This window comes from Opisthocomus hoazin, chromosome Z (assembly GCF_030867145.1).
Source record: "Opisthocomus hoazin isolate bOpiHoa1 chromosome Z, bOpiHoa1.hap1, whole genome shotgun sequence".
Lineage (NCBI taxonomy): Eukaryota > Metazoa > Chordata > Aves > Opisthocomiformes > Opisthocomidae > Opisthocomus > Opisthocomus hoazin.
In genome coordinates, this window is record NC_134454.1 from 2,104,077 (window position 1) to 2,131,919 (window position 27,843).

The 27,843-nt window shown below is 40.3% G+C and overlaps 1 protein-coding gene across 1 annotated transcript in view; it reads left to right on the plus strand.

Annotated features, from left to right (window-relative positions):
* ADGRV1 (adhesion G protein-coupled receptor V1) overlaps positions 1 to 27,843 on the plus strand; it is a 313,027-nt gene that overhangs the window by 118,706 nt on the left and 166,478 nt on the right. Inside the window, exons 75-83 of the mRNA XM_075411234.1 lie at positions 1,615 to 1,732; positions 2,625 to 2,796; positions 5,181 to 5,423; positions 7,802 to 8,209; positions 9,608 to 9,792; positions 10,888 to 11,137; positions 11,299 to 11,438; positions 14,717 to 14,877; positions 17,285 to 17,385. Of these exons, the coding sequence (XP_075267349.1) occupies positions 1,615 to 1,732; positions 2,625 to 2,796; positions 5,181 to 5,423; positions 7,802 to 8,209; positions 9,608 to 9,792; positions 10,888 to 11,137; positions 11,299 to 11,438; positions 14,717 to 14,877; positions 17,285 to 17,385 (1,778 nt within the window). The remainder of the gene's footprint in view (positions 1 to 1,614; positions 1,733 to 2,624; positions 2,797 to 5,180; positions 5,424 to 7,801; positions 8,210 to 9,607; positions 9,793 to 10,887; positions 11,138 to 11,298; positions 11,439 to 14,716; positions 14,878 to 17,284; positions 17,386 to 27,843) is intronic.

A 27,843-nucleotide genomic window follows, 5' to 3' on the forward strand; every position in this document is an offset into this window, starting at 1 on the left:
TGTCACTTTTGCATTGTATGCGATTTGAACAAAGTATAAAAAACAGTTTCTGTTTTCGTTCTTTGATGCCATGCAGTTCATACATCATGTGTAGTCATCTCTGCTTCAGGGTTGGAGGATAGGAATGGGCTTACACAGACATCAGGAAGAATTTTTCTTTCAATCACTGCATGCTACTGTGAGGAAGTGATGTCAGAGCTCCAGTTTCCCTTAGCTTTTAGATATCTACCAGTGAAATATAAACCAAGTTTAACTGCAGTATAGGTGAAGTTTTAGAAACAAGTTGGGAACTGGAACAGTTTAGGCTAAGCAAGAAAATTGTGTGCAAGGTCTGACATTTACTGCAAGTTTTGTGTGTTTAGATAGTCTTAACAAAATGAGGTAGGTACTGCAAACCAGGATTAACCTGTGCTGTTGGATGAGTGTATGCAGCAGACAAAATGACACATTCCCTTCATTTGCATAGTCTCTAATATTCACCCGTAATGTGCACATTAACCAAAGAAGGATGTGCATAGGCACAGATTGGAATTTGAGTTTCTATTGAATGCCACAGAAGCGTATTAACACGCCCTAGAATTACACTCTGAGTACAAGGAGTAAGTAAAGTAAGGTCAGGAAACAGCTTACGTTAAGGAGAAGGGTCAAAACACGTGTCTGCATTTTACTGTATAGATAGAGAGTTACCACAGGTTAAATATTTGTGCACAGACATGAGCAAACGCACAGTGTCTGTTGATCTCCAGTGTACGTACTGGCACTTCCTATGCACTGTGTCGGAACCAGGTCGCCTTCCCAACTGCAGAGTAAAGCCATCACTGCCTGTAAAGAGGAAATCCTTTGGAAGCAAGATTTAATGGGATGCTGTGAAAACATTAGTCTCCCCTCATTAACCCTTTTTTTCCTCCACTGCTGAAGTTATTTACATTGCCATAAGAACAAAGCAGTATTTTGCAGCTCCCTAGTTCCACAGACTGAATTAAGGATTCAGGAGAAAAGCTGATGACAATTTGGGAAAATTGTGTGTGTTCAACAACATTACGGATGGAATGACTAAGAAAGCTAAAGTCATGCCCTTGGAAACTCATCTTATCCCATAACCTGCTATGGCAATGCTGTCCATCTAGGGCATGCTGAGGCCCATTTCTGTACAGAAAGCATGTGTTTTAAGGGTCATGGTAGAATGGTATAGTTGAAGTGATATCTCAGAAGGGCATTGTAAGTCAGGCTTTTGTCACCATTCTGGACTACTGTATCACCTAGTCTCTTGAAGTCAAGGGACAAAGAACTCATGCAGTTTGCTGAAGGCTGCTGAAAATACAAGCTTATGTGCATAGATGTTGCCAGGACTCTCAAGAGGAATTTACTTTCAACAAATACTTGTTTTACTGGTTAAAATAAAATTTAGGAATGCTGATATTTGAAGTTCTAGATAAGTATGGAGTGTAAATTAAGAAATATTAAAAGAAATTTTCTTGACAAGTCCCCAAGTGGTACTTTGCAGCGTGCTTTTGGTAAGTAGTTTGTATTTTTTTAGCAGTTACCCGTATTAAAATTTTAATTTAGTCTTATCTTAACTTTCTTGCTAATTACTTTCATGGACTGTTTCATTAGGAAATGATCTCCAGAACGGCATTTTGGGGTTCATTCCAGAAGTACAAAGCGGTCTTGTACTTGATGAAGACTCAGAAGACAGAGAGGTGCTGCTGATGGTCGCAAGGCAACCAAACAGGTGCAGGCAAAGGCTGATTCAAGTGCCCTTCCCACACGCTGCAAAATTCTGTGTTGAATCTCAGAAGCTGCTGTTAGTGGGAGAGGTTACCATAGAGTTTTATAGTAAATCTTTGCCTTTCATCTCCTTTAATAACTTCCCAGAATATGGCAAACAGGCTTTTAAGTTGTGAAAGTGATTAGGTCTGACACTGTTGCAAAGCAGAAATGGGAAAAAAAATATTTTCCAACTTATAAGGCAGCAAGTGTGAAAGTTTTGCGTAAGGTAAAGTATTTACATCGCTAAAGGTCTAATTCATATTCTCATCTCCCTGTGTAATTTAAGTAGGCGTGAACTGAGCAATTAAGATATCAATTAACTAAACTGAGCAATTAAGAAGATACCTAAGTGTCAGCACTATGCTTATGTCCTCGCTCATGCAGATACATTTTTTTTTCTAATTAGCAAATATATACATCACACATTTACGCGTACTTTAAACAAATATGCTCAAGCACTCAAAGTTCCATAAACTTATAGGAAATCCAAATTCTGCCTGGCTTCCCAGGGAAATGGTTACTATGGTATTACAGAAAGTGCTTCCTCACATCCCTGTCTTCCAAGCACCAGTGTCTCTTATTCAGTTAATCTCATATTTTCTGAAACAAAAATTGAGTAGAATCTGAGTGCCCATAATTGCTTCATTTTCTTCTTGTGTTACTTTTTGGTAATCTGAACAGGTTTTAGAGGAAAGAATTTAAATAAAAAGAGAGAATTTTTCATCTTAACTCAGTTTGTTCCCTAGTGATAAACTCTGAACACTGACAAAAAATGTAGGTTACATCTGTGGTTTATGTTTCCTAAAGCAATAGCTCTTTCCTTCAGTACGTGTACTCTGTTGGTTTGGTTACAGGGCTTTTGAAGATGTGAAGATCTTTTGGCGTGCGACCTTTAATAAAACGTCTGTTGTCCTTCTGAAGGATGGTGTGAACTTGGAGAAAGAACTTGTCTCTGTGCTGGGAGCCACTACCTGCATGGCAGGTCAAACAATATGCAACATCTCCATTGAAATAAAACCTGATAATGTAAGTAATTACTGCTCATTTGTGCACTGTAATGTTGAATTGCAGTTTACAAAGATGAAAAAACCCCTCTGACCCAGAAGAACTGGTGTGTAGGAAACAGTTTGAAGACGTGACATCTCCTCAGTTCCTCTGCAAACTGGTGTTTATTTGCAGGCTTGTACTACTTCCATTGTAACTGGTAAAAGTTCAGGAAGGAGATGAGTATTTAGTTTGAAGAGTAAATTGCAGATCTCAGATATTTATAGAGCAAGAAGAAAAAAGAATGGAGTGATTTTAGTGAGATGCAAATTCATGTACTGGACTCTTATCCTTCACACAGTTGATTTTTCATCTATCAAAGCACTTCTTAGGATGGTTTATAGAAGGTATATTCATTAAGTAATAATATCTCATTCAGAAAGAAAACTTTTTATTGCCACTTGTGCAGAATTTTACATGCCTAAATCTAGCACAATGATCTATGAAAACTCTACTCAATCCTTAAGCTGCATAAGCATCTCTGAGTGTCTAAAAATCTGTCGCTGTGCACATCCAGCTTGTGAGTAGCAGAGTTCAGTTTAGCAGCCATCATCCACTAAAGCCTTTTGGCATTTGTCAGTTGGGTATGCCTAAGCCTAAGTGCCTTGAGAGGCCAAGCTGGCACTCAAAAATGCAGACGTCATTGAATTAACACAAAGCATAGCATTCAGTCAATTTTATTGGAAAGAGAAGGAAAAAAATATTTTTGTGTGAACACCTAGTGGTTAGAGCAGTCCCTTAAGAAAGGAATGATTAATGTTCTGTCATTCTTCCAGAATGGAGAGGTTGAAACTTTCCAAGAAATTATCCTAACAGCCAGGCTGGTGGCAAAGCTGAGGTCTGTAGAATGGAAGAAGGCAAGACGAGAAGGTTTCCACGTTTTTTCTGACGGCATTCTAGAAAATTATGCAAGGTGTAGGATGTGGGAAAGAATGATTCCCATCAGGCAATAGGGTGCATTCGCTTAGTTCAGTAAGAGGGCCATTTTCCTTCTTCATCTTCAGATGTTATTTCTGAATTATAGAGCCAATGGATAAAATACATCCGACTAGGGCACAGGCTGCCTCACTGAGTAAACTGGGATTTCGAACCTGTTTAGTCCAAAGGAGTGACACCGTTATTTAATGACAGAGGTGCAGCAGCTGCAGAGACACGCCGTTGTGCCACGTGAAGCACAAGCATGTGCCACTCTGACAGGTGCTAATGGAAGTCTGAAATTCCCTGTGGCATTCCAGTAAATTTGTGCCTGTCATCAGTTCATCAAGATCATTCCATTTAAAGAGTTACTTTACAACAACTCAGTTAAAAATCTATGCTATTTATCCCCCCAAATATTTCCTATTTCTTGTTCCAGTTCGTCTTCCGTAAAATAGCCTATAAATTAGTAACAAATACATTAGGAAATAACGAATGAATACATTCAATAATTATTTTACATTTTTTATGGCATATGGTATGATGTATTCTAGCTTTTGAAAGTTTTTACTTAGACTGTTGTAGTGGCTTCATTAGCCAAGAGCTGAATCCTGCTTTCCTAGAATTAAAGTAGGATTTTCAAAAATCCAGAGCTGAAACAAAAAGCTATGGTTAATAATAAAAAATTGTCCTCGGCGATCATCTTTTTTGTTGAAATGCTGTTGTCTTGTAAAGAGCCACTTAGTTTACTCGTTTGCTGCTTCATGAGTGCATGTTATAGGTTCAAATGATGTATTTCCCAATCATTTCTGGGATCTCAGTAATCAGATTTCTATTTCTAAATGTGTTATGTTTCCATGGTAGGTAAAAAATCAGAGATAGGCCAATGTGTCATACTGAATTTTAATATTGCTACCTTATTTTCAGTAAACAGACATTAAGTTTATACAGTTAATTGGACTAATTCTTTGACATGTGAATGCTAAAATTCAATAGCCTGTATTTTCACACTGGCTCAAGATTTCTGTATATGTAAACCTCACAAAAGTCTACCAGATATGTATCTCCAGGCTGTGGGATTTTGGGTAAATTCAGTTAAGCATTCAAATCTTCAGAGGTTTGCTTGTAAAAATATGGATAAGCTTGTTGATGTATAAACACTAAGGCTGTATGTAAAATGTTTGTCAAAACTTTACCACAGTTCAATACTTGAATACAGTCACTATTAATTGTAGGGTGAAAACTACATGCTTAGACTTCTGTGCAGTTTTTCCACAGGTGAGTAGGTGTGTACATGCCTTTTTGTAAGGCAAAAATAAAGTGAAAGAGCAAATTCCTCAAAAAATATACATCTGTATAACTCCAGAATCTGGTAAATGGAGCTCTTTAAGAGTTTACCATCGAGTCTTAGTAGCCATTATAATGATATGAAAATCATCCTTCATTTACAGGTACCTGAATTTGAAACAAATTTTTTTGTTGAGCTGTATGCTGTAAGCACAGGAGCTGCATTGAACAGCAGTGCCAGATTTGCTTTAATAACAGTCCTTGAAAGTGATGCTCCTCATGGTTTAGTGTATTTTGCTGTGGGATCTCGTTTTGCTGTGGCTCATAAGAGGACAACTTTAATCAGTTTGCAGGTGCTTAGAGATTCTAGTACATCGGTAACCACAACGGTTAGCTACAGCATGCAGGTAAGATCTCTGTTATTATTCTTGTTATTAAATTATTGTTTGTTCTCTAAAGTAAATGTGGCTGTAATTAGCATTTTTTCAGGACACAATTAAATATTGCTGGGCCCACGTGGTCTAACTTCTCTGGTTTTCCATTAGTAAAAAGAGCTTGTTTTCATTGCCTTGCCAAGGGTGATTTTGTTCATAGTACCTTCCAGTGGCTTCAAAAACTCCAGTCAGTCAGGCATTAAATAAATTTATTTCTTTGTCCTAAGGTTCGTATAACACTCCAAGTTTTGAGGCTTCTTTCTCTGGAATTAAGTTTTTATTATGATGGATATGGCTGTGAAGATTCAGATACCAACATGCTTGCTTGTTTTAGCTCACAAATTTATTAATACGTGGAGCACACTTAGGAAAAGAGAAAGAGTACTTTCATCAAATTTTATTCCATGTTCTTGAAGTACTAAACTTGAAAATTGTTCTGATTGAAAATCTCCTGTGATTAGTGAATTTTACTGTCCTCATTACTTTTTGTTGTTTACACCTGTAACACCAGACTCTTCTGACTATTGACCCTTTTATCATTAAATGGATGCCTCATTATTATTGACAGATGATGAAGATTCTCCTTTAGCAGAAGTAACACAGCTGCAAAAGCATAATTCCTTCCACTTCCTTATAGCTGTGACTCCCACATCGGGGCATACGGCGCAGGAGGGATTCCTCTAAGTTTGCCATTGTATTGGAATAGTGCTTAGCCTGATATGCTTTGATGTTTCAGAGAAGGGTTATTATAACAAACCATTGTGTCACCAGTGTACTTCCATCACCCTTTATAATAAAAGGTTTTGCATTCTATTGTTATATTTCATGCATATCTGTTTTAACTGCATAGAATTACATGGTGTTTCCATCCATTTATTATACAGCAGCTGGCCGTGGTTTTAGTTAGATTGTGTGGTAACAAATTTTCATTCTTTCCAGCCAAGACTTCGTTATAACTTAGCTATTAATTTAAGAATAAAGTGCTACTGTCCAGTGTATATTGAGGCTAGAGTATAGGGGGCAAGTCCTTACCAATTTGTATTTTTTATAAAATAACCCTTCTTTGGACATTTTTAGGTTTTGAGGGTGCGTGCCCAGGTACCCAAGTGTCGGTACTGATGGTGCCTGTAAAATAAGAGGTCACGGCAGACCAGAAGCATGAGGTGCTAACTGGAAACAGATATTTTTCTCATTCCTACAAAGGTTTCTTAAACATTGTTCTTGTCACTGGTGCTTTTATTACCAGTTATTTCCCTGTTTCCTAATTCTCAATGGGAAGGGATAAACAAAAGGAAACTTCTCACTGGAATTTGCGCAGATGACGTGTTCATGTTTGGAGCAATTTTGAACAGATACACACTGCATTTACTAAGTTTACCAAGTTCTCCTGTAAACTCAATAAATGTCTGATTTATTCCATAAGTAAACTCTACTAATTAAAGCTCAATGTTTTCAAAAACGGTCCAGTACTATATAAGTAAAAATCCTTGTTTTTTACAGTAGGAGACCTTTGCTTAAGAGTCAGTATACAGTCCGTACTTGTTAAATGAATAGATACTACTGAAAAATCATACATTTGAATAATAGCCCAGAATGTTAGTTTCCACTTAAGGAAAGTTTATTATATTACCAGATATAATATCAAGGTTATGGCAACTGACAAAAAGAGCAAGAATTTGAAGAATGAAACTGTATCTGCAAACCTCATGGAAGGTAAAAACAGTGCTGCTTCGCAGGGAAATGAGGCCATGTAGCATTCCTAGATAAGTTCATCTGTCTGCCTTGCATGTGAATTCTATAGTGTTTGATTTGCCTTTGGACCTAAATGGATTGTTCTTTTAAGTATTTATGCTGGGACTGAAAGTACTGTGAGTTGACATTAGTTTGGGCACAGATTTCTAAAACCTTTGCTTGGCTTTTGTTTAGTCTTTGCATATCTGTAATTCCTGTCTGTATGCTGAATTGAGGGACATCGTGCTGCAGACATTAACTGACATTAACTCCTCCGGAATTTGCCCTGTGGACGTGCTAACATTTCTGTAATATCTATTCACCCAGAAAAGCTTTGTGATTTTTTTTCTGAAAAGAAAGAGAGGGATCCTGTTTAGAGTTGACAATATCTATAATTCTTCCCCTGGGTTGTCACTAGCCACAAGTGACAGATTGCTGTTTCAGGGAGACATTTCATTTAATGTAATTGTTACATCATTCTTAACTGCATTTTGAAAGGGGGTGTCTCTTTTTACACATTTAAATTTTACCTATTTAAAATATGTGTGTTCTACAACAGCTGGTTTTGGACGATTGCATCTATCATAATGTTACCTAACACTCTTTCTGTTTGTTTTAAGGAGCTACAAAAACCTGAACCTATTGGTCGGACCTTCATATCTCCAGCTGTGGCAGGACAAGATTTTGCCAGATCTGAAGGTTTATTGACTTTTGAACCTGGACAGAGAAATACGTTTCTGGATGTGACCCTGACTCCAAAGACAGCATCTTTAAACCCATTTCCTAAACGTTTCCAGGTTGTACTTTCTAATCCCACAGGCGGTGCCAGAGTAGATTATGTCTATGGTATTGCTAACATCACCATTGTCTCAGATTTGGACTCCTTGCCAGTTTGGGGACTGATTGATCAACTACATCAGCCTCTTGATGACACCATTTTACACAGAGTCCTCCAGAATCTGAATGTCAAAGTGGCTACAGAAACTACAGAAGAGCAGCTCACTGCTGTGGTGCATATAATAGACAAGGTAAAGCTTTCCTGCTCTTTCTTGAATGACCAATGACTTTAATAAGAATATAATAACATGTAGGCCTGTGATAAGATCAAGGTTATCATCCACAGCAGTGACTCAGGGGCACAGATTGCAAAGGTAAAAATTAGAGTAGAGTAGAGTAGAGTAGAGTAGAACAGAACAGAACAGAACAGAATAGAATAGAACACAATACAATACAACACAATACAATACAACACCATACAATACAACACAACACAATACAACACAACACAATACAACACAATGCAATACAATACAATACAATCATTAAGGTTGGAAAAAACTGCTAAGATCATCAAGTCCAACTGCCAAGCCAGCACCACCATGCCCGCTAAAACATGTTCTGAAGTGTCATATCCACACATATTTTGAACACCTCCAGGGCTGGTGACTCCACCATCTCCCTGGGCAGCCTGTTCCAATGCCTGAACAGTCTTTCAGTAAAGTTTTTCTAATTTTGAATCTAAAACTCCCATGAGGCAATTTGAGGGAATTTTGAAGTCCCACAATCAAGGAAGAAGTTTGTCTGCCACCAGTTAGGATGGTGGCAGGAAATAAAAATCAAATAGTTTGGAAAAAGCAACCAGTATTCATTTCACATGTACATGTAGCTCAAGATTTTCTGCTGTGCAAAATTTTCTCCTTGGTGCCGTAGTTTCATAGAGCTTATTATGGTTTCTTGATTATCAGGCCACATCTTTGTTGGTTTTAACCCTGGCACGAGACAGTGAGGCCCAAGGTTTGCTCGTGTCTTCAAAGCTGACTGCAGTCAACACACAAGCAAACCGTACCAGGGCCAACTGTAGTCTGGTGTGTTCTTAACCAGGCATGCATCTTGTCTTTGTTCCTGCAGTAGCTTTGGGAATCAGGCTGGCAAGGTAGCGGAGCGCTTCAGCATTGCACTAAGTTCTGTGAAAACTCTGTGACAAGTCTTACAGCTTTCTGGCTCTTCTGGACTTGTGGAATAATGCACAGGAGCTGGAAAGTGTTTAAATACCTAGACACAAAGCCGTATAACAATATTCATGAACAACTGTTCATTTGTGGTTGTTTCCATTTTGACACAGAAAACAGAGAAAATAATATCAAAAATTCTCAGGACTCAGCAAACTTTTTGTGAAAGAATGAAAAATGCCACGCGGTTTCTTTAATGATCAAATCCCTATTAGTAAGGATAACTCTGTGTACTGTTAACATAGACTGCATCTCATGCCTTGGCAGCAGTGATCAGAAGGTGGAAAATATATTCTGAACTTTCAGGATGATCTTTGGGATAAAAATGGAGGTCTTACTAAACTGTTCAGCATGAGGAAATCTTATAAGCAGACTTCTCTGCGTAAAAAGTTGTTTGATTTCTTCTCCTCTCATTAGGTTACAGATGTAGGTGAAAAACGGTTACTCACTGATAAAAGTAGAAGTCTTTTCTATGAGATACTCTGTGCTCTGGCTAGCCCCAAACGTGAGGACACGCGAGGATATAGCCTGCTTGCTGAGGTGACTGAGAAGTTTGCTTTTTCCCTGTTGACAGGGATAATGTGTGGATCACCAGGAGAAAGGTTAGTAAACTTAAATTCATATGTTTTGGAAATACATAGCAACTTATCAATATAGTCAAAATTTACATAATCTTTTTAGAAAAGGGACTTATCTATCATCTAATACATTACCTATATGAAAATGTGCTGCACTCTGTCACAATCTTAAAAAGCACTATACTGGCCCTGTGAGCTGGTGTCACAAGTAACTGGTACACTGATGCAGGGTAGCTGTGGGAGCGGGAGTCAGGGGATCTGGGACATTCGAATTCAACTTTAGCTCAAATATTGCCTGGAAAGTGATTCATTAATCTTACTACGAAAATAGTATGTAAAATTGTATGATAGATGACAGTAAGTAACCCAAAATGTCTACTGGTATGCTCATTCTGTGTATTGCTCACTTGAACATGATTTAAAATTTATCAAAAGCTACTCACAGTTTTCACCTGTAGTTTCAAACTGCTAGTTTTATCTGCAAGTGCATAATACCCTGTGGTCAGGCTAATGGGCAGGGGGAATAGGTGACTGCAGGAATAGATGGCACTCTTCTATGAGACAGATGCTTTTAAACACTTGATTTCTTCCACTGTGAATCTATTAAATAACTGGTAGTAGAATTTAGAAAAAAAAGATCACCTTTTTTTCCCTCAGAAAATCGGCGTGGTTTAGATTTCTATCTCAACTTGTTTTGGAGATGTAACTTTTCTTGCCATTTCACAAGTTGTAGGGGGTATGAAGCCCATTTTTGTATTATCTGTCGGGAATAAGAGGTAAAGCAAGATCATCCATCTTAATGTCTCTCCTTCTTGTAGACTCATCTCTACAACAATTTATAACAATGAGTATGTTGATAATCTACTTTACCATGGAGGGGTTTTGGCTGCAGATCATAGTGAGCAAAGCCCAGAGGGGAAATGGAGAAGCTGAAGTACATAAGAATTCAGCCCCTCTTTTTTTCACAGCAACTGAAGCTGTCTATCCATTAAACATCATAAAGCCTAAAAATGATGAAGGAATAAAGTATTAATTACAAATACATTTTAGAGTCATTCTGTGAAGAATATTGAAAGCTTAGTTCCACTTACCACCCCTATTGCTTTTCCATTTCAACAGAGGTAAAAATATCCTTGACAGCTGCCCATATATTGCAATAATGGCTCACAACTGGTTTCCTCAGCAAATCAATGGACACAGATTTAATGGAAAAGATGGGGATTCTATTCAAGTACCTGAACATTTATTAGAGGTCTCTGTTGTATTATCTCCTCCTCAAGAAGAGAACTGTGAATCTGTACAGTTCACAGAATACAGCAGTCAGCAGTGGTTCCTTACTGGAGATAAAGAACTTGCTCTGAAGAACAAGGTTTGAAGATAATCCAATTTATTTTTTCAAGAAGTTAGTTTAATTTAGAGATTGTTCAAACCATCTTTAATTTGTTTAAAATAATGTGAACATTTTTGTGTGTTAAGATAAGCACCGACTGTGGAATTTTAATATTAAATTTATTGTATGTGTTGTTTCAGGTTTTTTCTATGAGTTTGAAGGGTCAGAGTTCACACCCTTTGAAAGGTAACAATGAAGTCATTTATCGGATTTATGCTACAGGAAGTCGGATTGTTCCGCAGAAGTCTCTATGTCTCCTCTGGAATCAAGCTGCTGAAAGGTTGTTTTATTAATCTGTTTAGTTTTCCAGGTTCTACTGTGAACCTGTGTATTTGCCTAAGATGTGATAACTCCGATTAGATCATTTCCTATCTGTCTTTTTTCCTTAACTTCTGTGGCCTGTGTACCAGTGCATAAAATTTTCCATATAATAGAATGCATAGTTATTCTAGCTCAGACATTTCTCAGACTTCTACTCTTGACTTTTTCCAGCAAAATACCATTTAGATTGTGTAATGATACATTAGGCAATGCTGACAGGCCATAAATCCCAGAACTGCATCTCTTCATTAATATTAATGACTTTATAGCCTTTACAATAGTTATCAGACTATCAGGGCTATTACTTTTTAACAGAAAAGCCATTTCCTGTTGCTTGTTTTTGATGTTCCTTCTACTATCTTAAGTGGACCTCTCCTGTTTTTTTAAAGAAATGGGTGAACTGCTGATAATTTTCCCTGCTTGTTGCTACTTATACCATTGCAAACCATGGAACAAAGTTTTCTGTGTATGCTCTTCAATGCCCTATTATTTGATTAGCCTGTGTCTTTCCTGTTCACACAGTATAGATGAATTTTGAGAGAATTATGTTCTGTATCCTGCTGAAATCTAGTTGGTTTAGCTATGATTTCATTAGACTGACTGAATTATATCAGTCTGTCACTGATACAAACTATTACTCTTCAGAAAGGAAATGCAACAGAATTTATCTGTATGCCCTCCTTTTATCTAGACAATATATCACAGAGCAGACATGATTTCCACTGGAAATGGGTTAGAATGTCACCTGTAGTATCCTTTTTCAAAATCAGTTTGTTAATACTGAAAGAAAACAAAACATCAATTTTAGTTTCAAAAGAACAAATATCAGTATAAAATGAATGTTCTCCATAATGGGGTAAGATATTGTGCAAGTTAATTAAAAAAGTAAAGTCAGACCTGTAAATCTTGCAGAATTTTTAAAAACATGGCCACAAAAATTCTCATGTGGAAAAAAATCTTTGTTATCATATAGTTACATTTTTTTAATCATAAAAGCAAAAAAAAGCTCTGAATATTTTAATTTCATGTAAATGTGCTGTTCTGAGAATTGCACTTGAAAGATTACACAAAAAAACCTACTCAATAGCTTAGAAATGTTGATGTTTCAGATATCACAGAATCATAGACACATAGAATGGTTTGGGTTGGAAGGGACCTTAAAGATCATCTGGTTCCAACCCCCCTGCCATGAGCAGGGACCCCTTCCACTGGACCAGTTTGCCCAGAGCCCCGTCCAACCTGGCCTTGAGCACTGCCGGGGAGGGGACAGCCACAGCTTCTCTGGGCAACCTGGGCCAGTGCCTCACCACCCTCACAGTGAAGAATGTCTTCCTAATATCTGATCTGAATCTCCCCTCTTTCAGTTTACAGCCATTCCCCCTTGTCCTATCACTACACGCCCTTGTGAACAGTCCCTCTCCATCCTTCCTGTAGCCCCTTCAGGAACTGGCAGCTGCTCTAAGGTCACCCCGGAGCCTTCTCTTCTCCAGGCTGAACAGCCCCAACTCCCTCAGCCTGTCCTTGTAGCAGAGGTGCTCCAGCCCTCTGATCATCTTCATGGCCCTCCTCTGGACCCACTCCAACACATCCATGTCCTTCTTATGCTGGGGGCTCCAGAGCTGGACGCAGGACTCCAGGTGGGATCTCACGAGAGTGGAGTAAAGGGGTAGAATCCCCTCCCTCGCCCTGCTGGCCACGCTGCTCTTGATGCAGCCCAGGACACGCTGTAACCCCATCATAGAAGGATACCAAGCTGGTCAGGCACGATTTTCCCTTGGTGAAGCCATGTTGGCTGTCCCCAGTCACCTCCTCGTTATCCATGTGCCTGAGCATGGTTTCCAGGAGGTTCTTCTCCGTCATCCTGCCAGGCACAGAGGTGAGACTGACTGGCCTGTGGTTCCTCGGGTCTTCCTTTTTTCCCTTTTTAAAAATGGGGGTGATGTTGCCCCTTCTCCAGTCAGTGAGGACCTCCCCAGACCTCCACGACCTCTCAAATATGATGGAGAGTGGTTTGGCAACTTTGTCTGCCGGTTCTCTCAGGACCCGCAGATGCATCTCATCAGGCCCCATGGACTTGTGCACCTTCAGGTTCCTCGGCAGTCTCGAACCTGGTCTTCTCCTACAGTGGGCGGTTCTTCATTCTCCCAGTCCCTGCCTTTGCCTTCTGCAACTTGGACTGTGTGTCTAGAGCACTTGCTGTTGAAGACTGAGGCAGAAAAGTCGTTAAGCACCTCAGCTTTCTCCACGCCCCGGGTAACCAGGTCTCCAGCTGCCTTCGGGAGAGGGCCTGCATTTTCCCTAGTCTGCCTTCTATCACTGACATACCTACAGAGGGCTTTCTTGTTCCCTTTGACATCACTGGCCAGATTCAATTCTGTCAGGGCTTTAGCTTTCCTAACTTGCTCCCTGGCTACTCGGGTGATTTCTCTGTATTCCTCCCAAGCTGCCTTTGCTTGTTTGCCTCCTCTGTAGGCCTCCTTTTTCTGCTTGAGTTTGGCCAGGAGCTCCTTGTTCATCCATGTAGGCCTCCTGGCATTTCTGCCTGACTTCCACTTGGTCGGGGTGCATCGCTCCTGAGATTGGAGGAGGTGATCCTTGAATACTGACCAGTTTTCCTGGGCCCCTCTTCCCTCCAGGGCTTTATCCCATGGTATTCTACCAAGCAGATCCCTGAGGAGTCCAAAGTCTGCTCTCCTGAAGACCAGGGTAGCGAGCTTGCTGCGCACCCTCCTCGCTGCGCTAGGGATCTTAAACTCCATTTTGTGGTCACTGCAGCCAAGGATGCCCTTGACTTTCACATTCTCCACCATCCGCTTCCTTGTTGGTGAGAACAAGGTCCAGCATCGAACCTCTCCTTGTGGGCTGCTCTGTCACTTGGAGGGGGAAGTTGTCATCAAAGCATTCCAGGAACCTACTGGATTGCTTGTGCCCTGCCGTGTTGTCCCTCCAACAGATGTCGGGGTGGTTCAAGTCCCCCATGAGGACCAGGGCTTTTGAACATGAGGATTCTCTTTTCTGGCTATAGAGGCCCTCATCCGCTCACTCGTCCTGGTCAGGTGGCCTGTAGCAGACTCCTACTGTAATTTGCCCTTCCCTGCCCTGCCTTTGATCTTGACCCAGAAGCTCTCCATGGACTCCTCATCCAATCCCAGGCAGATATACAACAGTTTTCAAGCCTGCTTACCATGTAAATTCCACAAGTCCGTTTCCAACTTAAATGAATCCTTTGTTTTGCAGCTGGCTGTCTGATAGCGGGTTCTGCAAAGTGGTTGATGACACGTCAGACTACGTGGAATGCTCTTGTTCTCATATGTCCATTTATGCAGTTTATGCCCAAACAGATAACTTGTCTTCATATAACGAGGCTTTCTTCTCTGCTGGATTCATCTGTATTTCAGGTCAGTAAGACAGTTTTCTCACGAATAACAACGGACAACCAGTAAGACTGACTGATTTTCAGCGATTTTAGTAACAGATTCCGATCTTTATATTTGGAGGGGTATTGGAGGAATGTTAACTTCTTGGTATTAAAGTTGCCATTTGGTCCAGTGTTTGCACACGGACAAATTTTGACATGGAAAAAAAAGTCAGGCAAAGAAATATGTTACCTTGTGAAGTTTTATTGAACCATACAAAAGTGATATATGTCATTCATTTGGGGAAAGAAACTTAAAAATCCTAAATTCACCTGCGCCTCTAGCAGCAGTACAGCTATCCTCTTTGTCAGATCTTTCAGACGCTTTTCTACCTAGCCTGAAAGCTCTTTGATTATTTTAGTTAAGAATTTGTGCTCATAAGTGATATTCTGAAGGAGACAGATTCCATATCATGTGTGTAGACCTCCATTATACTCTGCTGCCTAACTGCTGCCCAACTTCTTGGGAGAAGCCCAGGAGTTAGACCTGTGAGGATGATGACTCGCTGCATTGACAGCTGTGATGGCATTTGCAGAAGTCCCAAAGCATCAGACAGAAAGTAGGAGATACAAGTTTTAAATGCTGCTTGGCTTCACATTGCAGTCAGTTCACTATTATGTGCAGGCAGTCCTGGAGGAAAGTAAGTTTTTCTTCTTGTGTTCATAGGCAGTGTGCAAGCAGGAACCCAAGAATAACAGGGTCGCTAAGAAAAGCATGCTAACAGGGTTCTTAATCTAATCTCAGGGCACTTACATGGGGTGCTGGGTGTGCTCCTTGTGAAGTATATGACTTCTGTACTACATCATCACTGTATCAGGCACAAAAACAAGGCTCCTTAATTGTTTTAAAACCTCACCCACAAAAAAGAAGACAAAGAAAGAGAAGAAAACCCTCTGGCTTTCACCTACTTTATACAAATTGTTTTATTTAACAATAGTTAAAGATTTTTTAGCAGAGAAAAATAAGCAGATTTTAAAATACAGTTAATCTAAATTAGTTTGTGTTAGTGGAAGTAGCAAAAAAGGCAACTACAATAAACAAATTAAATACTGGTTTGCAGAAAAAAAAAGAAAATTGGTGAAACAAATATGCCATAGAATGCAAAATGCTGAAGAAACCAAACAGAAAAAAACCACAAAGTAAGCCAATATGCTGTAGAAACTGGAGCTAAGAGAAATATTTTGCTGAATTGGAAGCAATAAAGACCTACAGATCCTTGTTCAGTGCTAGTTGTTTACTGTAGTCATGTGTCATAAGACTGTGTTTTAAAAATTGGAACATTTTAGCCTGGGTAAGTGTTTGCCTCGAATATAACTGCAATGCCTTTCAGTTTCTTTGGCTGGTTGAAGGTGTTGCTTATGTGGTTATATGTATTTAAAACTGATAGTTAACAAATTGCTTAGGATTTAAGAGCTGTAAGGATATTATTTATTTCTCTAACATGACCGCCTAGGTGTAAAGAATTAAAAAAAAAAAAAAAAGCGCACAGTAGAGTGAAATAGAATATTATTATTTCTAAAGGTTTCTTATGCAGATAGTTGTATAAATATCACTAGCTAATTTCTGAAAAATTGACCAATAATTCTTTCTGCAATGATTCATTTTATTCATATCTCACAAATACTAGTAATTGAGCAGTCAGTCTGTTTCAACAAAGAATAAAAGATCTGCCTAAAGTGTCCAAATTCCTGCCCTTCCTGGGGTGTGGAAGTACATAAACAATTAACTCTTCATGAGCTTTAGCAGTGTTTCCCTTAGGGGCTCAGCTTTCCCAGGGTCCTTCTTCCAAGATCTACTTACTGGTAGGCTGGGGGCTCTTCCCATTTCTGTTCTGTTCATGTTCACAACGAACAGAGAAGTGAAAAGTGGTGTTGTTCTTTCTGAGTACTCCTACAGTAGATTTCTATGCTGAGCACAGATGAAATGGGAGACTGGCATTTAGAAGGTTATAGTTATCTCCTAAAGAAACGCTACCCAGCTAGAGGCAATGTTTTATTTCTTTGTTTCTGAAAACATTTTTTGGGTGCAGTAATATCAACACTGAAGAGTTACCTTTGCTTTATATTTAACTATTATGACAATCATCCATATAATGCAGAAATTAAAAAAAACACCTTTGCAAAAATTACTGGTTTACATTATGCAATTATTTTAGCTCACAAACCTATGAAAAAATTAATTAGATGTTAGAACTTCAGTAGTAAATTCATGAGGGATCCCAGTGTGAACCAGTGAACATATTCTCTCTGTAAGGTTTGAGGGTTTTTTTGTTTTGTTTTTCAATGATCTGCAGCTTCAAGAGATCCAGCATTGTTGTTCCTATCCAGCATAGTTTATTAGGCTAAGCTTTAAATTTCCTTTCTTTTTTTTCTTGTTTGTTTCTGTGTAGGTTTCACTTTGGCTATTGTCTCCCACCTTTTCTGCACCAGGTGTGCAATGTTTGCAGCTAAACTTCTCACTCACATGATGGTTGCTTGTTTGGGTACTCAGGTAAGAAAAAAAGCTGGAGTCTCTAAGTGTAAATTAAGTACATCTTTACTTTTTTTCCTCACTTCCATGGCCGTGTCTGAGCAGGCCTTCTTTCTGCAGTGTAAACATTTTTTGGAAAAAGTAAAATTTCAACATATACTTATGATTAGTCCAATATTCATATCCTATGTTTGGAACTGAATTAAGATATACATTCTCTGAGAATATTTAGAGAAAATTTATGGATGATACAGCCACATGAGAAGATAGTCCTGTATGTGGAATAATAAATGTTTTGATGATGGGGTATATACATGAGACTAAAGAGTTCCAATATTAATATCATTATTTATTAAATAGATTAATGTTGGTCATCGTAAATTCTTTTTTTGGGGGGTATTGTTATTATTTTGAGTAGTACATGATGGAAGCTGTTTTGCAGTCTAGTATTTGTAGGAAGGCGTAGCTATGAAAAATTTAAATAATAAAAGACAATAAACTGTAGAAAGCCTTCCTAGTTCTCTCATACTGGTTCAAATAGTAGGTAATAGAATGTCAGCAAACCGAAGGAGCATATGAAAGAAGAATATGTCTCTGTTCTGTGAAACATAATTTCCTCAGCTTTGGTGCATCTGGTGAAATGGGAAGCTATAAATAAACTCAAATATCTTAAAATTACTTTATGGAAATATTACTTAAGAAGAAGATTTTTTGTGTATTTTTAATGCTATAAAGATGATGTAAATACAAATTTAAATATACACTGAAGGCAGGGACGCTGAGAGAATTTAAGCATATTAGGAGGCAGGTGCTTAGAGGGATGTGCCATGTCAGGGAAATGTTCTGTAGATAGCTGAAACAGCCCTATGTCACCTGTAAAAGTTAAGCAACTGGCATATGTCTCAGACAAGCTTTTCTATACTGACATGGTTGGTATATCATTGTATTTAAGTTACCTCATGATTTGTACAATGGAGTGCATTGATAATGTTCATCACACAACTGGACTTAGAAGGAGCAGGAAGGGTCCTTTACAGCACTTTTAGAGATCACTGGTTACCAGCAGTTTTCTTGTATCTTAGGGTGTAAAAATATTTTGACATCTCAGTTCTTGATTTTTGGAACACATAGTTAATGTTTTTTAATAGTTCTGTGCAGTTACCTGGAAAGCTAGTTTGTTCCAGGGATGTGTAACGTGCATCGCTACTGGTGCACAGATGTGCAGACTTAATTTGGGACACGTAGCTCATAACACAGGTAAGGACATGCATATCGTAATTTGTCCAGATTATACAAAACAAGACTGCTGAGAGTGTTGCAGTGCATTTTACACTCTAATGATAGATTTTGCAAAAGCTTCTTCTACTTTTCCTTTGCAGTCATTGTTGAGTTGCCTGTGCTCCCAGAATTTTTTGATATTTTACATATAATGGAACGATCCTTATCCATGTTGCATTCTTTCTGTCTCCAATATTTTTCCATTTCTTTGGCAATATATTGCATTTCCAGTACAGAGAAGTTTGTATCCTTGTACAGTGAGTTTCTATTTTACAGAAATCTTTTGGCTTTTTTCTATAAGCACTGCTTAGCAGGTCTTTCAGACCCATTAAAACATCTTAATTGACACACAGAAACACAGAGAATGACAGCAAGGGACCTCTGGAGGTCATCTTGTCCAGCCTCTCTACTCAAGCAGGGACACCTAGAGCTGGTTGTCCAGACAGTTTTTGAGTATTCCCAAACATGGAGACTCCACACTCTGCCTGGGCAACCTATTCCCGTGCTTAGTCACCCTCGCAGTACAAAAATGTTTCCTGGTTTTCAGAGCGAATCTCCTCTGCTTCAGTTTGTGCCAGTTGCCCCTGGTCCTATCACTGGGTACCACTGAACAGAGCCTAGCTCTGTCCTCTATGTGTCCTCGCTGCAGGTATTTATATATTTTGATGAAAACCCCCCTGAGCCTTCTCCTGCCTGAACAGTCCCAGCTCTCTCAGCTTTTCCTCGTAGGAGAGATTCTCCATCCCTAACTTACCTTGGTGGCCCTTTGCTGGACTCTGTCCAGTATGTCCATGACTCTCTTGTACTGGGCAGCCCAGAACTGGACTCAACTCTCCAGGTGTGGGCTCACCAGTGCTTAGCAGAGGAGAAGGATGTCCTCTTTGACCTGCTGGCAAGGCTTTGCCTAATGCACCCCAGGCTACTTATCAGCCTTCCTTGCAGCGAGGGCACATTGCTGGTTCATGTGCACCGTGGTGTCCACAAGCATGCCCAGGGCCTTTTTGGCCAAGCTGTTTTCCAGCTGGGTGGATTCCAGTGTGTATTGGTGCATTTGTTCAAGAAAAGTTAGTTTAGCTATTTTGACACATTATATAGTTAAAATCGTAGAATCATAGAATCATTTGGGTTGGAAAAGACCCTTAAGGTCATTGAGTACAACCGTTCACCTAACACTGCCAAATCCACCACTAAACTATGTGACTAAGCACCACATCTACAGGTCTTTTAATTACCTCCAGGGATGGTGACTCAGCATTTCTCACAAGTCTGTTGCATATGTTTAGACCTATTGAGTAATTTTGGTAGGAAGCCACCTCTGAAAACATTCTGGTTTAAACCCCTGCTCAAAGAAAGCCCAACTTAGGCCAGGTTGCTCAGGACCCTGTCCAGTTGAATTCTGAGCATCTTCAGCAGTGGAGGTTGCCCACAAGCGCTCTGGGCAACCTGGTCCAACCTGTGAAAACTGTCTCCCAATATCTAGTTTAAATTTAATTTGTCACAACTTGTATCCGTTGTCTCTCATTCTGTCAGTATACATCTGCAAGAAGAGTTTGGTTCGCTCGTTTCTAGGCATTTATATGAGATAATTTATAACAGTGATAAGATTTCCCCTTCACACGCTCTTAAGACTGAAGAGCCCCAGGTCTTCTGTATATTATATGGTCTGAATATCTTGCTGGACCTTGACTGAACCTGCTCCAGTGTGTCAGTCACCTTGCTGCGTTGGAGAACCCAGCTATATCCAGATGTGGTCAAACAAGTGCTGTAACAGAAGGGAAGAATCACTTCCCTTTACCTCTTGCTAGTGTAAAAGTCAGACAGTGATACTAGGCTGCTTTGCAACAAGGCACACTGCTGACTCATGGTCATCCACTGGAGCCCCAGGTATTCCTTCTTCTGCAGGTCTGCTGCCTTGGCGTTTGGCCCCAGTGTGTCCCGTTACACGGTGTTACTCCATCTTCAGCTATATGACTTTGTGTTTGCCTTTGTTGGTCTTTTTGTCAGAAGTCAGCCCATTTTTCCAGCCTGTTGAGTTTCCTTTAACCAACAGACATACAAATCACCTGCACTGAGAATTTTGGGTCCCTCTCAAATTTCCACTGTGGCCCTCTGTCCCATTTAAAGCCCAGATGCTTTAAATGGTATCAGATACTCTATCCCAGCTCCTGAGGAATGCTGCTAGAAACCGAGCTCCAGCTGGACCTCGTACTGCTGATCACAACCCTCTGAGCCTCATGGTGCAGGCAAGTTTCCACTCACGTTACCATCCATCTGACCAAAGCATGTTGCAGCATTTTAACGATAATGCTGTGAACACCACAGAAACCATGTCAAAGGCCTTGCTAAGGTTAAGGTAAACAACGTTCACTGCATTTGCCTAAGCTGGTCATCTCCTTATGGAAGGAGATCGGGTTACTCAGGTGTGATTCTCCATTCGTAAATCTACAATGGCTGTTGCCAGCCACCATCTTCTCCTTGCCCCAGGTACAGCTTCCAGCAGGATTTACACTAGAACTGCCCTGGGGACTGCGGTCAGGCTGGTTGGTGTGCAGCTCAGAGCTCTTTTTTCCAGGAATTCAGTGGTTCATCTCTATGTCTAAAAGTCGATCAGAAGGATGGACAAATAAAAATAAAGTGATGCCTCACCTGCACACACAGCACCTTTAAATGTGTTATGCAGTTATTTTCATAACTATCTGTGGCTGAGGCCAAGAGTTGAAGCCTAACTGCAAGTTCAAAGATCTCAAAAGCCAAAAATAAGTCATATTTCAAATAGTATCCCAAATCAGAATTTGTTTCACTTTGAGGCATTATTTATGTGACCTGCCTTAGTTCTCAGTTTCGGTCTGCTTATTTTGTAAGATGTGCTTCTCCCAGGTAACTAGGGGTTGGAAGGGACCTCTGTGGGTCATCTAGTCCAACCCCCCTGCCGAAGCAGGGTCACCTACAGCAGGCTGCACAGGACCTTGTCCAGGCGGGTCTTGAATATCTCCAGAGAAGGAGACTCCACAGCCTCCCTGGGCAGCCTGTTCCAGTGCTCCGTCACCCTCAGAGGGAAGAAGTTCTTCCTCATGTTCAGATGGAACTTCCTGTGCCTCAGTTTGTGCCCATTGCCCCTTGTCCTGTCACTGGGCACCATTGAAAAGAGCTTGGCCCCATCCTCCTGACACCCACCCTTCAGATATTTGTAGGCATTTATAAGGTCCCCTCGCAGCCTTCTCTTCTTCAGGCTGAACAAGCCCAGTTCCCTCAACCTCTCCTTGTAGGGGAGATGTTCCAGTCCCCTCACCATCCTTGTAGCCCTCCGCTGGACTCTCTCCAGTAGCTCTTCATCTTTCTTGAACTGGGGAGCCCAGAACTGGACACAGTACTCCAGATGAGGCCTCACCAGGGCAGTGTAGAGGGGAAGGAGAACCTCCCTCGTCCTGCTGACCACACTCTTCTTGATGCACCCCAGGATCCCATTGGCCTTCTTGGCAGCCAGGGCACACTGCTGGCTCATGGTTAACCTGTCGTCCACCAGGACACCCAGGTCCCTCTCCGCAGAGCTGCTCTCCAGCAGGTCCACCCCAAACCTGTACTGGTGCATGGGGTTGTTCCTCCCCAGGTGCAGGACCCTGCACTTGCCCTTGTTGAACCTCATCAGGTTCCTTTCTGCCCAACTTTGCAGCCCGTCCAGGTCACACCGAACGGCAGCACAGCCTTCTGGTGTGTCTACCACACCTCCCAGTTTGGTGTCGTCAGCAAACTTGCTGAGGGTACATTCTAACTCTTCATCCAGGTCGTTGATGAAGAAGTTAAAGAAGACTGGGCCCAGTACTGACCCCTGAGGGACACCACTTGTCACCAGCCTCCAACTAGACTCAGCGCCGCTGATGACAACCCTCTGAGTTCTGCCATTCAGCCAGTTCTCTATCCACTTCACCGACCACTCATGCAGCCCACACTTCCTCAGCTTCCCTAGGAGGATAGCATGGGAGACTGTGTCGAAAGCCTTGCTGAAGTCAAGGTAGACAACATCCACGGCTCTCCCTTCGTCTACCCAGCCAGTCATGCCATCATAGAAAGCTATCAGATTGGTCAGGCATGATTTCCCCTTGGTGAATCCATGCTGACTACTCCTGATAACCTTCTTTTCTTCCACTTGCTTCATGATGGCCTCCAGGATAAGCTGCTCCATCACCTTACCCGGGATGGAGGTGAAGCTGACCGGCCTGTAGTTCCCTGGGTCCTCCTTCTTGCCCTTTTTGAAGATTGGAGTGACATTGGCCTTTCTCCAGTCCTCGGGCACCTCTGCTGTCCTCCAGGACCTCTCAAAGATGATGGAGAGTGGCTCAGCAATGACATCTGCCAGCTCCCTCAGCACTCATGGGTGCATTCCATCGGGGCCCGTGGATTTGTGGGCATCCAGATCACTTAAGCGATCCCTCACACAGTCCTCCTCGACCAAGGGAAAGTCGTCCTCTTTGTAGGCTTCTTCTCTTACCTCCGGGGCCTGGGATTCCTGAGGGCCAGTCTTAGCACTGAAGACTGAAGCAAAGAAGGCATTCAGTAGCTCTGCCTTCTCCGCATCCTCCGTCACCAGGGCACCCGCCTCATTCAGCAGCGGCCCCACGTTGTCCCTAGCCTTCCTTTTGCTGCTGATGTAGTTGAAGAAGCCCTTCTTGTTGTTTTTGACATCCCTTGCCAGCTTCAATTCCAGGTGAGCCTTGGCCTTCCTCGTCGCATCCCTGCATGCTCTCACTTTTATGTTGATCTCTAGATAGCATTTTAAGCATGCTGGGTGGGTTTTAGTGTCTTTGTTTCTCAGTCTTTCTTCTTGTGACTAGAATAAATTTTGAGAATTAGTAAAACTATATATAAAGAAGAACTGTCTGAAAGGCATGTACTTCATGGGTGTAGAAGAGTGGGAACTGTTAATACAGGAAAGGATTACAGAACGTAACAGGTTAAGATAGAAAGGATTTTCTGCTAAGGTATAGGAGTGTAAAAGTGTGATTATTACCTTTCCTTCTTCATGTAGAAAAATAACACTGAGAAGTCTCATATCTTTGGGTACTAGAACACTGTGCTCAGTTCTAGCTGCTGAAGGACTTTGACAGCGAGAAAGTTAACTTCAGCTTGGGCCCACAGGCTTTTCTCTCTGCTGACTGTTTTTTGTTAAAATACACTGCATTTAAACTTTTATAGGACACACTGATCCGTGCAGAATAATTCCTGAGAACAGTTCCTGTTGTGTGTAAATGCAGTAAGTTAGTTTAGTTACAGAGATGCTGTTTAGCGTCGTTTTCTAAGTGCTTTTGTTATTCATCCTCTACCCCTAAAATCCATGGCTGTCCCGATCTCTTCTCCTTTTGCCATGCAATTATTCTGCAAGTTTAGGACAAAACCTTTGAAAGAGGATTTTATCAGGCTAGCTCCTTAGCCAGTTAGCTGGCTTGGAAAGGAAATAAAGACAGCTTGGCAGCAGCTGTTGAGAAGAAAAAGTGAAAAGAGAGGGGATATGTTTGACAGGAGTGAAATGAGCTACTGTGCTAGTTGTTCTGAACAGCTGAGGCAAAATCTTTACACAGTTGCTTGAGTTGTGATATGTTGGCACATGTTCTGCCTAGAGAGAATTAGCCTGATTAGGAAGCCGAAGTTTAACAGAAAACTCTAAATAGAAGATATTTGTACACCTATATCCACTTACAAGTACTTGGACAGTATACATGTGGTTAGATATTTACAGTACAGTTAAAAGTTTTGGGGTTTTGCTAACCAATGTATGAGAAGAGTTATTTAAGACGGTTTTAAATGAGAACTTACTACATGAAAACCAGCACTTAATAATTCCTTGTTTAAATAGAAGAAAAATGTTAGAACTTTGCATTTTTATCTAGTAATATTTCAGCAGTAGTAGACACTGGATTTGTGCCTATTAGATCCCAGCCCACTCTAAAGAATGATATTTTTGTGTGCAGTCATATTTTTAACAGAAAAAAAACATAAGAAGCATTTTTGGTTAACTCCTCTGTTTTATACGTACCTGAATATTTAGTTTTCCTCTAATATCTGCACTGGATGTTTATTAGGCTTGTATTATTATTATTTTTTTTATTGCTACCAGTGCACTAATTGCTATTATCTGTAGATGGCAGTCAAACCTTTTCAGCACATTGCTCAGAAATTTGCTCTTGCAAGGCTGTGCCTGCTTTGTGGTTATTTACAATGATTCGTTACTCTGTCAGTGATGGGGAATGGTGATTCACAGTGTTTGACCTTCATTTCATTCCTGGTGTTTCTAGAGCTTCCAGTGTTAATGGAGCATTTGTAAAGCTTTCAAGAATGGATGTTTCACCAAGTGTTTGGTGAAACTTATTGGAAAGACTTAAAAGGCTAGATACTTCCAAAATGTTTTTTATTCCTTTCCATTCTGATATTTACTCAAAGAATCATGATGTCTTCAACAAACTTTATTTCTTGAATCATAAGTTAGTCATAGTATTTTGTTTGTTTAACCAGCATGTTATAAGTTGATGCAACAGTACCTTAAATACACAATGGAAAAAAATTACTGGGCTAAGAATTTAAGTTTTGGAGTAAATTTAGGTAAAGATTTGTGTGTTTGTAAGGTATAATGAGAACGTAATTTCTCCATACAGTCATACCAATCAATAAAATTCTTCTTTTCAATGAACTATACACCTAGATTACGATCTTAATAGGAACCATTGTTTATTGCTCCCATGCTTTGCCTGGGAATTCCCAGGCGGAAATACATGAATAGCGCTTTGTATGCAGCTTGTGCATATGTGTTCATCTTGATGCATCTTGTCCACATTAGATTTCAGTGTGGATGCATAAGCCATTTCTACAACACATGCTGAATATTGCAGATGGTATGACCATGTGCTAAGTTCTCCATTTAGATTTTTCGTGTGTACTGCTGAGTTGCTCTGTATATGTGCAGTAGCTATTCCTCTGGAATATCTGAACATTCCCAATCTCTTTACAGCAATAGTTGTGTACAAATGGCCTGCTATCCTTCTAGCCAGTAATGCAAAATTGAAGTCTAATTGTCAAATAGACAAAAAAGGCTTATGGGGAACAGTGTCATTCTATTTTTGGGGAACAGTGTCATTCTATTTTTGTCAAAAAACAGATGTATATTTTCTAATTGAACTAGTCCTCAAGGTACAGTAGCACTTAGCATCATCATCCATCACTGTGATAATTACCAAGCTGGCAAGCCAAAGTCATCCTACTATTGACTTTGATAGAAACACGTGATGAAGAGTTAAACTTACTCTGTTTAACTGTTTGAAACCTGTGTGTTATTCAACCCGAGCAGAAATACAAACATGCATGTCAGTTATGTTTTTTAAGAAGACATTGTGCAAATAATCCTATTTTAAAAAATTGTTAAACATTTATTTGAAAACTATAAACTGCAGCCTTGGGAGAATTGTTTTATTGTTTGGACTTACTCAGACTTGGAGGAAGACAGAAAACACAATTCTGCCAGAACTGAGATAAATTTTAAAGATGTGATGAAGTGTCCAAGAGGTGACGCAGGATATGAATGTTCATAGACCCTGTCTGCCATTGTATGAAAGTGAAACTTCTGCATTAATTGTGGAATGTTTTTTTCTGCTGTATTGTCATAAATCTTAACCTTTCTCTTCCAAACTAGGGGAATTCTTACTTCCCCCCATACGTAACCAAAACCCAAAAGAGAGCTTTCACGTCAGTTCAGTCCTCCCTTATGGAATGCCTGTGCTTTTTAGGCAGCTGATGGCAAATACTAATTACAGGGCTATTTCTGAAGAAGCCTGGTGCAGAGCTTCGCTAAACTCCAAGTCCATATGAAATACGAAACTCTTATGGAGTGGGGAACAGCAAGTATCTTTATGCATTGCTGCATAGTTATAGCCCAGTTTCCTAGGGTGAAGGCATTTGCTTTATAAAACCTAACTGTCTTTCAGGAGAGCTTGGCCTGAGGTTTTCTTTCTCTGATTTCCTTGCTGTAACGTGACAGCAGTAAATAATGCTGAAGGTGGTATCACTGGCACTTTGTGAAGCTGAGCAACCCATAAGGTTTGAGGGGACACAGAGGAAACAAAAGAGCACTGAACCAAGTAATCCAGAATTTGTGTCCACTCCAGAAATTCAGCGCCATGTTAATGTGTTTTATCCTGTTGCTCTTCCCTGTTAAATGTTTCAGTAAGAAGAACGATGAATAGTAGGTAGTCTTCTTTCACCCTTAAAGTCAGTGTTCCTGTCTTTGGGATAATAATGTCTAAAACCTCTGATTTACAGGAGGGGAGATTCTACAGGTGTTACTTACAATGAAAAGTGGAAAAGATTTCCACTTCTCTCAGAGGAGTATTGTAACTTGTTCAACAGAACTGGGCATTCTTTGTGTTTTGGAGTATTTGATGTCATTAAAGTGGTCAGAACCTTTCTCAAATGAGTACTCTGCCATTAACTCCCTAGGTGGAATATCATCATGGCTAGATTTCTTAAGGACAGTATGCACTCTATCTGTCCCTGCACAACTTGTCTTCATTGTGGAATGTTCCATTCATGCTGGGATAAATGAAGTTTCCATAGGATGGACAGATTTTTCTGCTAAGCCTTTTAATGTCGCATTTCGTAACAAAGGAAGACAGCCCTTCTGTTAATCATTTGATCTGACAGGAATAAAGAAGTAAATATTCTTGGAAGTCCTGTTTACATTACTTCCACAGAGGCTGGGGGCACACTGAAGAGTCAGCATTAGACCTCAGTTGATAGCACATGATTCCCTTAGCAGATCAAATATAAGAAAAACAATTATATTTTCCAGCAACTATATATTTACAATTAATTTGCATATTGTAGTAGAAGAGTAGTGAATTTACTTTAAATTGCTGCGTTTCTGTTAAAATTAGAGTTCTGCACAGCATACCTAGCTGACATTTGTTGGGGACATCAGAAGGGAAAGGTGCATCAAGAAAAATGTTTATGTGGGTAAGCTGCTTTCACCGGTTCCTTACATGACATCTGTATGATCACACTCAACGATGTTAGTTGCTTTACAACAGTAACGCTGTTCCAGGGTATGTGACATGTATTCCCTAGTCCTGCTGATGACATGTTCCAGTATGATACAACACGTAGTGGTTTCTTGGAGTCTCACCCATTTTTTTTTGTTGCCTTTGCAAGAGTAATTAGCAC